The 15,196-nt window shown below is 41.5% G+C and overlaps 1 protein-coding gene across 1 annotated transcript; it reads right to left on the bottom strand.

Moving 5' to 3' along the window:
• Positions 1 to 11,294: 11,294 nt before the first annotated feature.
• On the bottom strand, positions 11,295 to 14,630 carry hoxd3a (homeobox D3a). The gene is made up of 3 exons (XM_062401867.1): positions 14,477 to 14,630; positions 12,299 to 12,845; positions 11,295 to 12,167 (listed from the first exon to the last, which is right to left on the bottom strand). Exons 2-3 carry the CDS (start codon positions 12,741 to 12,743, stop codon positions 11,419 to 11,421), a joined length of 1,194 nt encoding a protein of 397 aa, XP_062257851.1. The 5' UTR covers positions 12,744 to 12,845; positions 14,477 to 14,630; the 3' UTR covers positions 11,295 to 11,418.
• Positions 14,631 to 15,196: the final 566 nt, after the last annotated feature.

The raw sequence follows: 15,196 nt of genomic DNA, 5'->3' as shown, positions 1-15,196 counted from the left end.
GGGAAATATAATGACAGTCAACAATATCAGCCATTTATTTGCACTGATTAGTTAAAAAGGTTCCTCTGCATGTTTTTAAAAAGCACTTTGCAACCATATGAAAAATCCAGATAATAAAATATGCCATGTCATGAACTTCTGATAGTAATGAAATATCAGTAATATTAGAAAGTGAAGTGTGTTGCTTTAAAATGCAACGTCCTCAACTGTTATTTAGTTTTATGCTGCTGTCATTTTCTTTTCTATAATGACACCAGTCAGCTCTAATGTGATCGAACATCTGATTGGTTGATCGGCATTAGAACAGAAGTAAATGTCTTTTCACTACGGTGAATTTAAAATGTAAGTTGCCTAGCAACAGTCTGTGGCCACAGGGTGTTTTTGTTCTGCACCTTTTCTACAAAGTTTCACTTTAAATGACTATTCACTAAAGGTTAATATAGAGGTTATATATATATATTATATATATGACACATACAATTTCTAGTAATAATACAAAATTCCATTAGCTATTTAAGCCAATTTCCAAAGTTCTCTTTTTGGAACAACTTGTATCACATTTAATAATTGACGGTAGGAATATGAGTGTGACTGGTTGTTACAACGATACACTGGTGACCAAAGTCATCTGGGATTGGCTCCAGCTCACACTCAAAGGATAAGTGATTTAGATAATGAATGCATGGATGTAACCCATTCCAACAATAATGGAACATGTTAGTGTTAGAGGTGATATTTGAGCTGTGTCACAATTCAGGGACCGGATCCTTTAGAAGATATATTGGGAGTGTCACAGTGGAGCGATGAGGCTGCATGTCCCATTTCATCATCCCATTCCCAACCAATGGGTGGCTTCTTCTTTGGCCAACCTATCACCTATCGCATGCTGTGGGTGAAGTTCGCTAGTTTTCTATGTGGACGGACCAGCTGCTTTAAGCGCAGCAGTTCTAAGTAGCCAACGATACAGTGCTAAGAGCGGGAAAAGCTCATGACGTAAACAGGAAATCCTCAGTGATCCAGATAATCTCATTTTGGCTTGGCCTCTGTGGTCTACTCAGTTTACGAAGGAGCTCGCAGACCATAGCATGCAGAGCTGATATAATGGGGAAGACAAAAAATGTCTGCATATGTACTGAGCAATGCAACAGAATTTTTTCATGTAGTAATCTATATGGCAAAAGACTAATACAAAACACTTTATTGTCTTTAGTTATTTAGAGGAAATAAAAGTGATTTAAGAACAACATATCTTGTTTGAGTAAGTAAGGATTTCAGCTTCAGTTTTCAAATGTAGACTAATGAAACAGCAGTTTCCATGTCACTGACACCGCTGTGTTCCATTGTCTGTATATTTTGTATATATATCTGTACAGTCTGTTCGGGGAAATCTTGATCCAACAAGACAAGATAGCCAGAGATTCCCAGCTTGCTCTTGTTCTCTACCCACCAGGATCCTCTGAGACAGATACAGTGCTCAAACGAATATCAGATTGACAGATTGATACATGAGGATGCCGGACGTGTTGATAGCAGCAATCTGTATGAAACACAGGCCAGAGCAGCAAAGAGAAATTACTTATTTTTTTGATGCATGGATCCCAGTGTTGAGCCTAGTTCATGGAAAGTTCAGTTGAGCAGCAGGCTCTGTCATGGTCCCTTTGAATGGATTCACTCTCCACTATCTCTGTGGCAGACCGGGGGTAATGGATGAGGTGCAAGGTTCGAAACAAAAAGCACATCTGCATCTACACGATAAAGTCCCTCACAAAGGAAAGGCAGAGCTCTTTGAACGAGGACCCTCTCAGAGTTTCCACACACATGGTCTTCATAAACAGCTGTGGTCCAGAAATAACCAAACGTTCTTCTTCTGAGGCAAACTGATGAAAATGTATAAATGCAAGTACAAGTACAACAAACTGTTGTGTGTGTGTGTAACACCCCCTACACAAAATCGCACTATGCCACAAGCAGATGCTCGGACAGACAGCAATCCATGCATTTTCACAACAGAACCCCAGCACAATATAACATAATGAGAAAGTATTTGACTAACACTTTTCTAATTATGGTGTGGCCACATGTATAAACTGTTCTGAGGTGTGTTTTCCTCTTTGCCTTTGGTCCATTATTGAGCACATGTCATTGCTCGGGGTAGACAGTATTGTGTAATTGACTGGCTGGCCCCGAGGCAACTGGAGATGTTAGGCATCTCTGTGGTCACACCTCAGTGCCTCACAGTTGGCAAGGCTGGGCTTGCAACAAATCACACTCCACTGACAGCCGCGCTCGTCTTTCCCGTGGAACTGCAGCAACAGCAACAAAAAACAGCCCGAAAGCCAAGGACAGCACATTTACATAATACTCAGCATCAAAATAATATTTTGACGAACTCTACCTGCTAATAAGGACTCACATGTTCCGACCATGGAACTGTGAACACATGGTAGAGGCACTTACCCCCCCTGTAACCTTAGAAATGGCTAGGAAACCTCTGCTCCAGCAAATGGGAAGGTCTGGCGGGGGAAATGTATTGTCTGGGCACTCCAGTGAGAGAACAGATGGGGACGTGCTCCTGTTGTTGGGCCAACAGGACACTTGAACAAGCAGATTGCACATTTACATTTGTGCCTCTGAACTGGAGACATTACGAGCCGGCGCTTTATGCGGCATAACACGCACTGTTGCATCCAGCATATAGAGTCCAGGACAGATGCTGCAGAACACTGTCACTGCATGAGGATTACTTATTCATCAGTGCATGCATTAAACAGATATAAACTAGATTGGTTGTGCAAAAAAATGCAATGGAATTGATATTAATCATAACTTGCACATCACACATCTTTATAAAATCAGTTGTTCCTTTGAGATGCAGGAAAAAAACGCAGGGATAAGAATTGCCAGCATCACAAATGTATTCAGATGATGCCTGGTGGTCAGAGCCCATCCCAAAATCCTTTAGTTTGATTTTATCCCATCTATCATTATTCTCTTTGGCAAACACAATGCCATTGGTTCCCAGAAGAATTATAGGGCAGCACTGCAGAAGACAAACAATTTACTGGCACTTTGCTTCACTGAACAACACTGTCAGCCTGCCAGGAACCATCCATTTTAAACAATACATGTTTTAGTCTCCAAGCTGCACATTTCTTGGACACAATAACTCACGGTATTCATAGCAGCATTTAAGTTAAATCCCGGCTTTTTAAGACAATTGAAGCAATTCAAACACTGGTAAAGTGTATTCTCATCACACAGTTGTCTGATGTTATTGTTTACCTAGTGATCAAACCTTGGATCAGACAAGCAGACAGGATGTGTTGGAGAAACACCATCACCTTCCACACCTCTGCTCAATATATCCTGCTCTAAACTACCTCACCTCTAAAGAGGGGGGAGCAGACACGATTCTTCTTGGCAGGGTTTTCTGCATTAACTCCCTCTCCTACCGGAGTGTAAATTAAGTGGGGAGCTAGAGCAGTGTGCCGAAGCAGGAATGTGGGCCCGAGGCAAAGCGGTGCAGAGCAGCGGGATGCTCCAGGGGAGCCGGAGGCCACATTATGCCGCAGAAGAGCCAGAGAGCTGCGAGTCTGACAGCCCGGCGCCCTCAGCGGACACACCAGGACCACTGCCACCGTATTCTCAGGACATTTACATTATTCAAAGATAAATGCATTGTCAATTTTGTGTCTCCCAACACTAGATATGTGTGCCGCTCCACTCCTCCTGCAGCCAAAGGTGGGCTCACCTCCACCCACTGCAAGACATGCTACAAATGAAATCAAATGTCTTCCTCAGTGGTGCAGAATTACTTAACCCTGCACGCTGCCACGGTGCTCTTGGATTGCAGATTGTAATGCAGGGGTCTGAAGGTAAGGAGAACAATGGAGGGAGGAAATGCTCCTCAGAATTGAGAAATGCAGCTTCACGTTGTAGCTTAGAAAACGGAGATTCAAGACCTAGAGTGAAGATTTTAAAAGGAATTTGGAACTGTTTGCATTTGTTGTCCAGAAACGTGATTAATTATCAAATGTTCAGAATCATAAGTGTAATCTGAGAAGTCACAAAAACATAATTTTACATTGGATAGTGAATAAATGGTGCTTTATCCTATTATAAGAACAATCATTTCAGGAAATATCGTTCTCTTTACCCTACTCACCCATCTGCTACTTGAATTTTTTAGCTTGACTCTATAAAGAAGACAAAAGAAGTCAATTTGATATCACTAAATACATGAAAGATGTAAAACTACAGCTCGGCGATATGGCCAGAAATTATTTAAGTGTGAGTCGATTTTGACACATTTTTACAGTTATTTGTAAAAGAGTGAAGGTCGTGGTATTAAACTCTGCTTCATGAGCAGAAAATGACAAACACTTGAAAAATAACCAAACCTTTTAAATGATCAATTATGTATTGTACCTCCTCACCGTGCTTACACAATCCAATAAGCTGAACCTTCAACCTCCACCATTGTTATATTACAATCAATGAAAATGATATTGTGATGTCTATTGATATTGTTTTATTATTAGTCACAGATTAGTTGTGTTACAAGGGTATGTTTTAGGATTTACCATACAACTCATACTACACAAAACACAGTTTTGTTGTTAAAATGTGACACAAGACATGATCAGCTGTTGGATTCAATGACCAAGCGGAATTTCTCTTCTTTGAATTGTGAAAGTTGGAGGATAAGTCTGGTGATATTTTGTATTTCATAATATCTAAATCAATGAGTATTGATCTGATACCATTAACAACATTGGAAAATGGGAACATGGGAACAAACAAAAAGCACATGTTCTGCTTCTAGTTTGATCAAATACACATTTAAATGATGAAAATATTCAATTTCCTATAAAGAATCAAATTAATGTCCGCCATGTTTTTTTGTTTTCACAGAGAGAGACAGAAGCTCATAGGTCAAGTGTCCCCAAACCTCCTGACTCAAGATTACGTGGATTTCACATGAATTCTACTGCATTACTCGTCGTAGCATTTCCTAATAAACCCTGATTAGAACAACCTGCAATGTTACAAGATGTGTGTTAATTTGCGGCATTATAATCTCATATAACTGCAGTATTTATATATATTTGAGTGACATTTCCTAGAAACTTGAGTTTTTTTGTCTTTACAGTATTTTATTACTTTTTGTTATCCGCAGTAAATCTTCCTGCAGATCCAGTTTACACTTACAGAAATCTGCATTACTACAGAAGCCAGAGTCTGTTTCAATGTACAACGAAAAGTTATAGGCCTTGGGACAAACGTTGAAACTTCCTTCCATGGTTGTATTGTTAACTTTGATACTGAAAGTTATATGAATATAGTTATTCATTCAACAATCCATCTCTCATATCTAAAAGTCATAGACTATTTTACTGAAATAATGTGTCTGGGATTACAAATGAAAACCACACGGGATCATTCTTTATCCAACAGACAGATTAAATTCCAAACCCTGTTACTGTAATAGGCACACTTGTAGCTTGCGATGAATTAGAGCTCTAATTATATTAGGTACTATTTTAAACAAAATAACACATTTCTTATGATCCATAGGTGTAATTTATAGCAAAGCCAGGTTCATTTTCCTGGGCAATCAATTTCGTGGTGTAGCAGAAGACTAATATAATTATGTAAAGTGCTGAGAGCTGAGTATCGCAGTCAGCACAGAAGGGTTTTTCGAAGATAAATGAAGATGCAATTTATTCACTCATAATTTCATACAGAAAATGCTGTGAAAGAAATCCATATGAGCATCAGAAGAAGGTTGAGGCACTAATACTTTTTGATATAGACTACCCAGTGCATTGTAGTCAGGGCTCGGGTAATGTATGAGTTACTTCAGGTTTCCTCACATCACTGAGCCATCTTTCACACAGAGGAAGGGAGGAGGAGAGGAGCCTTTTGGCCAAGCCCTCTAAATCATACCCAGAGGAGCGAGTCATTTATTATAGTTACAATTATATCAATATCACTAACACATAAGAGCTGCGATAAATCCACGCACATCAGTTTCTGTGACAACATGCATGATCAATGTGGGGGTCCTCGGCTACTGTTATTCTTGGCGGTTTGGCTCCTTGGTTTTCTCAAAGTTGAAATGTTTTATGAATCAGCAACACTTTAACCACACCACAGAAATGAATGTATCACAGCCAGAGTTTCAGTCTCACATCAATTCTCATCTTTCTTCAGCTCCACTCATTTTTTTTTTTTTATTTGCATGTTCTGATTTGAAAACACTGAGACGGCTGCTGTGGCGTGGGCTCCCATGGGTGAGCAAAACAAAGGCCACCTACGCTTTGTGCACGGGGAATCCATTTCTGTCAGCAGCAGAGGAGAAGAGGAGAGAAGGAGCTGACAGGGAAAATAGTATTTCAAGATTTTATGGGCTGCAGATTTGGATTTTGAAAAATGGAAAAGAAACTGTGCACCAGTCAGTCATTCCTGAATGGAGTGCTGCAGACTTCTTTCAGGGTTTTCATGTTTATCAAACTATTTCTGGCAATTCAGGGTTGATTTTGGATTAATATTATGGTGACGTAAGCCACGCAGTGATTGTGCACATAACATACAGTGCAGACCGAGTTGGCAGACAACACAGATGCCCCCGTCCCCTGCACCACAAGCCCAGTGTGCGCTTCCTCTGCTCACTCACCTCCACACTGTGTGTGTGGTGAATCCTTAATGACAGCAGAGGCCGGAGAACAGGAAGGACTTGTGACAACGGTGTCCTCTAACATTCACATCCTCTGTCAGTGTTTACAGATGCTCAGGGTGTGTGGTACAGATCATTTTTCCTCCTCTCGTCTGATACTAGAGAATCCCTGAGCATCACTAAACTACAGCACTGTGTGGGGGAGGAAGAGATGAAATCCTGGCTGTCAGTGTAAGGAACTGAAGCAAGAAAATCTGGGATGTAAAACCATTTATATAGGCACTTTATATAGAATGAGCACTGTTTGTAGATGTGTGGATACTGTGAGGGGAGAAATGATCAATATTTACTATAAAAACATAAAGGTTACTCCTGTATTGTGAATGAATAGTTTAAATAAGAAAAAGAGTCAGAGAACGAGCATCAAATGAAGTCCTTTATTTTGAAAAATATTGCTTTTCAGATATGGATACATACTCTTTTATCAATATACATAAAAATACAAAATGAGGTTACTGGCAATTTTATTTAGAAAAAAAATGTATTCACAGAATGGCACTAGAACAATAGGTTTATAATATTAAAAATCGCATATTTTTATGATATAATGAGTGGCTTATACAGAATAATAAAATCAGGTGAATTAATTAAAATTAAACTTATATTCAACAGTAAAATCAATTGATAGCTTTCAGTTATCACACAAAATTGGCAACAATATTTTTGTCAGTTCAAGGTAAATGAGGCTGGATCCTACAATAAAATAATATGTGAAGTTTAATTTTAGAAACATTAAAATCTCACCAATAATTAATCCTGCACATTTCAGTAACATATGCTTCAGTCAGAGCTTTCCATCATGTTTAAAGACAGTAGAAGTCACAAAACACATATTATTGTTGTTATCATTTCTCCATCACAGAAAATGAATGAGTTGCTGTTTAAAAATCAAATCAGACCTTCAGGCCCTTTTCATCTCACTTCTTCTGCTCCTCAGCTCTTAAACCCGTTAACTATGGGTCATGTCCTTTTGACTTTATGCCATAAAAAAATCCTTCCTCTGCTCAGTCTTGATCCGAAGATAATCCACAATAACTGTGTTCGGTTCAGAGACGAATTTAAATAGTAGAATATATAAATATAAATACACATAGGCTCTGTGTAAAACCTTTTCTCAGCTGCAAGCTCCCTGTTGTCTCTGGAGTCAGCGCGCGTGAAACATAAAAGCCCTCCTGGGATGGAGATGAGAGCTGCTGCTCACTTACGCACGGAGGAACCATCGCGATATGACGAGGACGACGTGCACATCCACCAACTTTTTTCCAGGGCTGCAACATGTTGGTGCACTCCCAGTTTCGCCTTTAAAGATCTAAAGACAACAAGACGCAGCCATGACTGATCCTCCTTTATTCTACATGAGAGTCTCTGAAAGAAAGATCCTCTCCAGACTCTCTGTCCCTCAACTCACACCTCTACCTGTCCAAAATAAAAAATATGGATTCAAATAGTGATTTTCCTCGCGTGTCCTGAGCAGAGATTGTGCCTTGTTCTCATTAATAGTGATTCCACACTAGGACTATACACTTCCCCACATGTAAACATTAGCCTCCACTGAGCAGGCGTGGTCTCCTCTGCTTTTATCCAATCAGGGACAATACATGAGCTCCCAGCTGCTCCAACAAAGCGCCGGGCTGACTTTAGCATTCAGGAAGTAGCATGATCCAATTTCAATATTTTATATAAAGTTGAAATTATTCAGCAACACAAACAAGATTGTCTAATACATGCAAAAATCTGCCTTAAAAAAACAGATCCATAAATGTAGTTTCGTAGAAACACAGACGTTTACTTTTGAGGCGAAAATACCTTTACTGCACATTCAATGGATCTATGTTAGTGTTGCATTCTAATATAATAAAGTTGTATTGGATTGCATTGTATTGTGCTGATTCTTCTTTATTGTGTGTATTATTACTGACTGTGATCTCAGCAACACATTTCCAGTTTAGCAGGGTTAAGATAAAATCTAGAAATCAATTGGCTCCAATTGATGCTTCTGAGGCGCCACGTTTTTCTAGATTTGTTCTTCTGTTGAAGGTGCATTGTCCAAATTATCTGTTAATCACATGTCAGAGTTAAAGGCTATATTACGAATAAATAATGTAAAAATACAGTATAAATACAAATATAGCACCTATAGTATATAGTACATTCATTATTTATTTATGTTCAGATTTTGAAGTTAGACCTTCTCATGCAGAAAGACGTTTTATTTTATTGTTTTATCTGGTGGCCATCAACTGTCTGGTTTTTATTTGTATTCATAACATTGTTAAGAAAAGTGCTATAAATAAAGTGTCTCGTTAGTATTTTATTATATTAAATAGCTTGACTTATTTCCCTTTTAATTTCATTTATTTTAAATTTAATATGCTTAATCCCAGTTCTATTTTATGCTAAAATGATGCGGATCAAAAAACAATAGTGTATCACCAGAATCTGATTTATGTTCAGTTTGTTTTGGGGCAATACGTGTTATTTTGAATATGTTTTCCTTTTTATAACAGCTTTCAGGGGCTCAGTACCTGCAGCGCTGGGAGCAGCAGTGGGGGAGCACAGAGAAAGAGCTCAGCCAGGGTTAAAATGGCCGCCAACCTGAACACTGAGATGATCTGTAGCCCAAAGTAGAAGCTTGTAGCCAAAACCATCCGGACTGGATCTGATCATGGAATAAAGTAGAGTGGAATATTTAGGATAAAACCTGCCTGCCGACACACGCTCACTTCACATGGCTGCAGGCTTTTATTATTTCGTTGCTGGACCTCTGTGGCTGTGTGGGACCTGCTGATGATTCCTTTTGACGCGAGTTTTCATTTGCCCTGATGCGCTCTTAAATTCTTGGATACATTACCTGCGGAAAATAATGATAAAAAAATGAATTGTGAAAGCAGTTGGGATTCTTCTCCCTGCAGCTTCCCCCCTCCACCATTACAGATTTAGTTTGGGGGGGGGGGGCTGCTCGCTTTGCTTTGGATGTGGAATGCAAATGCTTTGTTCACGAGGAGGAGGGATCAGCGAGGAGTCTGAAAGCGACGAGTTTTTGATTAATGAGCTTTGAAATGGCTCTCCAGGAGCAATAAAGGATGAACTGCGCTCTCACGCACGCGCACACGCACGGGCCTCCATCCATCGTTGCATCATTTCCAGTGTCAAAGAGCCTCCTTTTTACTCCTCTATACTTTTATTGCCAATAACCTGCTCTGAATAGCCATCAAGGAAGGTGCATGTTTTTATTTCCACTGTACTATGATTGTTATTATTTAATATCATTCTGCAGCGATCAATTTAACTAGTCTGCAGTGATTGGGTTTTTTCTGATAATCTTGTGGCCAAGTCTCAAAACAATGATGTGACACGTGAAAGATGCAATAAGCTCACTTCCCCTCATACACCAATAAAATATCAATAAGCTCCAGAGCCCTTTATTTCTGCTGAAATGCACTTTGCATTGGAGCCGCCTGATGAGTCTTAGATATCACGGTGTCTAATTATCGATTGGCTCCCAATGTTTGGACCGTACAGTGGAGCTGTGAGTCAATAAGCCTCCTCTCTATACTGTTAACCTGACAGCTCCACCAAGGGAGGAATTAAAATCATCTCACACAGGCAGTGGGTGAGCGTGCGTGTGCTCCCGCTGCAGGGCGTGTGAATATCAAAACCAGAATCATCCACAAAATGCAATAACCCCAAAAAGACAAGTTTCAGCACTTTATTTACAAAATGGTAAACACGATAAAATATAACATTTCGATATCATTAGGTAAATTTATGGGTAATCCAACTCAATGGAATAACAATGGAAGACGAAATCAAACATAGCAATGACTACACAAAAATAATGACATGCTGGTGTGTATAATAATATTTGATACTTCGATAGTCTACGTTTTGCTTAAGGTTTGACAACAAGATTAACCATGGACATACTGTATAGTGGTGTTTATACACTATAGAAATGTCCCATTTATCCCAGATTTACAATTAGAAATGCTCTTTTTTTTTTGCAACAATACACTGCGAGTCAAAGCACTTTTTTCTCCAAACCCTGTTTTACCAACAATTCCAAGTGCACTGATCATGTCCAAAAAAAGTCCCCACACACTTATAAATACTCGCATATAAAACGATAAATAATGTGCAATACAAAAGGATTTAAATAATAAATAGGCTATAATATGCTAGTATGAAAAGATTATGCAGCATAATAGAAAATAAATAAATAGGAGTGAGATCCTTCGAAAAACCGACAGAAAAATGTCCCAAAGAGTCTTTAACTCTCGCTTTGTCTCTTTCCCTCTAGTGATGAGCTTCTTCTACTTTTCATGATTCTACAAGACTTACCTTCAAGTAACGGCGAGAACAAAATACTCATTCAAACAAATCTGCGCATTGCACTTGAGAGAGAAAAAAAAAAAGATTAACAACTGACAACCAGGCATGTGTGCCTAATCTGCGCATCCCCAAATACTTAATAGAAATAGACAAAGCTGTAGTATTTAGAAAATAATTACACAATAGCATTAATAGTAATATCAATAATACTGTAATAATACACACGACTCGCTTGGAGCGCAGTTATTAGACTAGTGAGGTAATAAAAAGAGCGCAACGTAATTTTGGCACACACACACACGAACATACGCACACGCACGCATACACACACAGAGAGAGACCACATATTACAAATGTGTGAGTTTAGGCGCTTCCTGCATCCTTCCCTGAGACGCTTGGTGAGAGGTGAGGTCTGTGTACGTGGGATGGGGATCACAGGGTCCGTGGTGGTGGTTCCCCGGGATCTGAGCGGCACAGCTGTAGTCCACACTGGTGGATGACGGGTGGGGGAGATGGCCGAGGTTGAACATGGGGCCCGAGGCTGGCATGGAATCAACAAAGTTCCCACCCACGTACACGGGGCTGCCTTGCAAATTGGCGTTGGCAAAGCCGTTGCTCTGCATGCCGTGGTGTTCGTACTCGGAGCCCGGGTACCTCTTCTGTTGCGGGATGCAGCCGCCCAAGGGCGCCGTGTACGCCGCCAAGCCGTACATGTTCTGCTGGGGCTTGGCGAAGGACGGGGGCGAGGGCGCGTCATAGCTGAGGCTGTTCACGTTCTGGAGCTGCCCAGAGTATCCAATGTGATTGGGGCCGCTGAGCGGCGGGCTTCTGTCCGGGGAGTGTCCCAGGGGAGAGTGTGCCAGCCCTTTGGACTTCTGGTCCTTTTTGTATTTCATCCTCCGGTTCTGAAACCAGATCTTTATTTGTCGCTCCGTGAGATTCAACAGATTCGCCATCTCCACTCTCCGCGGGCGACACAGGTAGCGGTTAAAGTGAAACTCCTTCTCTAGCTCCACGAGCTGCGCGCTGGTGTACGCAGTTCTGACCCGTTTGGATGCAGGTCCAGAGGGGCTCTTCTCATCACTCAGCTCGCCACCTGCAAGGCAACACATGTGCATGTTATGATCCATAATAAAACCACTTCATAAACTTTATGCACAACTAGGCCAGGTCCCAAAAGGTCACCCCCCCATGCACACACACACACTCCTCGATCATGACCTCTACCTGCAGTGGAGCAGCTGGAGCCCTTCTTTGCATTCTGCCGGCTCTCCTTCATCCAGGGGAAGATCTGCTTGGTGAGGACTGGTGTGGCAGAGCTGGAGCCACCACCTGATGAGGATTTCTTCTTCTGGGGCGTGGGGCTGTTGGAGCTGGGGGAGGACACGGACAGTGGTGGTGCCGGCGGCTCCCCAATACTCGTGGCCTGGCTGCTGCTGCTGTTGCTTTGACTGCTGCTTTGCCGCATGCAGTCTCCGTTCAGGTCACTGTCTTTGAGAGTTGGAGGCCGGACAGCAGGGGTCTGGATGGGACACACTGGGCCCTGGTAGTCACTCTCAATGTTGGACGAAGGGTACGACTGGTGTGCGGGGCCATAGTTGTAAGAGTCTGGTTTGGGATAGGTGTAGCTTCCAAAAAGTCCAGAGTTATCGTAGTATGTTGCTTTCTGCATTTTGTAGATTCAAAGCCAATAAGCCAGTGCAGCTCTATCCAATGGCATGGGTGTTGTTTATTCACGTGATTGGTGTTTCCCACCGTTGCTCCAGTCTGTGACCTATAAAGAGAAATACATCAGGCTCGTGTGGGCACTCATGGATGAGGCCTATATTCATTATACGTGCACCTTCCCCTACATTACATCAATCCTTATAGTAGAGGTTTTAAATAAACCAATTCACAGGAGACTGCCTCTGCTGGGCCCAGACTCAGGCTGCAGACATTACAGGCCTATACCAACTGTCTCTAACACCGTCACATCACAGTCTTACAAGCAGCCCACCAAAAACACCAAGAGCCGTCCACATGACTTCGGTGTGGCACAAAACAGTTAAAGTTTAACTTGCACTGAAATGACCCTCTGGGGGACTTTGGGAGTCCCTTAGAAATAAGCTGAATCAGCGTTTGACACACGCATACACACAATACCCCTTTCACTAATCACATGGCCTGACAAAGCCCTTCATTCATTGTTCCCCAGCAGCAGAAATATATGGCCCACCAAGGCTTGAGCGCATGCATGTTGGATCACATGATTACTGCATAGGAGATACAGCTAACTACTGAAACCCTTCAGTGGTTGCTATTAATGTTGGTATCTGAAATGTAGGTGATAGCTGTGAATGTGTGTGAGTGCAAGGGAAAGAGTGAGAGAGGGGGGAGGGTGACAGAGAGAGGGAGAGAGAGAGAGAAAGATTGGGTGAGTGGGGGTGAGAGGTAAATATGATATTTCATTCGATTTTACGCATGCTCCAACCCAATATATTTTGGCTGGATGGGCTGTTTCCCTTGTGTGCCCCCTTTCATTTAAAAAAAAATGTTTACAAACAGAAATCACCAAAAAATTGGAGTCTACATTTCCTATACAGCAGCTACATTTGTTTCAGGAACCTAACAGAGAAATCATGTCAGTGTTTTAACTAAAACACAAATATCAAAGGGCCCCGGCTGTACTGTATGTTGGTGGCTTGAGGAGGCGCAGTGCGCGGCGTGCATAACAATTGCACCTGTCAGTGTGGACCGCGGCAGAATTTATGACCGTAAATGTTATGGTTGTAAACGGCCTGCGAGGGGAATGGGAAGCAAAACAGTGCTGGGGACTCGCAGCCCCTCAGAAGTGTAGAACTACGCGTAGGAGGAAGGCAAGGGAAAGAATTTCATACTCGGCGACTTCTCCCACTTCATACACAGGCTTATAAATGATGCCTCCATTCTGGCTGTGAGCGAGGCTGCACACACACACACGCCGAGCTGAGAGTCTGGAGCTGTTTGACTGGTTTTAAAGAGGTAATGGGATTTGTTTGGAGAAGGCCCCGTTAAAGTGTGGAAATCGTGGGACGGAGCGGGCAAGCTCTTCGTCATTCTACGCACTTTTTGTTTTGCGAGGATATTATACTTGTTGTATTTGAGAATGTGCAGGATGTAAACATGTATTTATTTTTGGCAAATTCCCTTCGTTTATCAGGCCTTATTCCAGGGGCTCTGTTGCAAATGGGGACTCCGGCCTGCGTGCGTAAATCATGGCACGTCCAGGTTAAGTTAAAGCCATCCCTCATGTCTGTTTGTGTGATTTAAGCCTCCTTTGAAAGTCTGAGCGCGTTAATATGCAGCCTAATAACAAATCGCCCTTTCACCTGGTTAGCAGTTGGCTGTGTCTTCCACTCCCTTCATTAAAGAAGTGTTACTCACCGAAAGCTGCGCAGATCTCCTCTGTTTCCCTCACGCATTCATCACCGCTGCTCTCACCTCGACCTGCAAAGGAAATAAAGTGTAATAAAAATGTCGTCGAAGTGGAGACTCTTTTATTTTTTTCTCATTTTTTTTTAAAATCCCAGCAAAAATAAATGAACCTTAAATTCAGCATTTTGTGGATTAAAAGACAGATTAACACCAGGACCACACCAGCATATTTTCACCTGTTTTAAATACAATTAATTAGAAGGTGTGGAAAATTCTAGCTCCAGTCAGAAAAAAACATTTTATAATTCAAATTATCTCTGGACCACACGCTATTTTTTGGCCTGTTTAATTTCACTAAAGGTGAATATTGTCCCTGAAGTGACAGTGTGACGGTTTTCTTTAACTCTGTGCTTTCAACGGCTTGAGAGTGAAAAGTCTTGCATGTGCACTTTTGACACAAAGAGCCAGGCCAAATATTCAGCAGTCATAAGCTTTTTTGGGTGACCCGTGGGTCATTCAGCGTTTAAGTCAAAGTTTAATGAACAACGAGCGGTTTGGCTTCAAGTAGCCTCAAGTCTCAACCAAAACTCACAGCAGAGTTTCAGCCGAGGACAAAGATGCTGGAGCGGCGGCAAGGGAGTAGAGATGAAACCTCAGAAAACCGATTTATATTTATGACTTCTTCCCAGTTACTGGAAAGCATCGATGTTTCTACCTCCTCAAATTTAA

Source organism: Platichthys flesus, chromosome 13 (assembly GCF_949316205.1).
Source record: "Platichthys flesus chromosome 13, fPlaFle2.1, whole genome shotgun sequence".
NCBI classification, from domain to species: domain Eukaryota; kingdom Metazoa; phylum Chordata; class Actinopteri; order Pleuronectiformes; family Pleuronectidae; genus Platichthys; species Platichthys flesus.
This window is presented reverse-complemented; position numbering and strand designations above follow the sequence as displayed.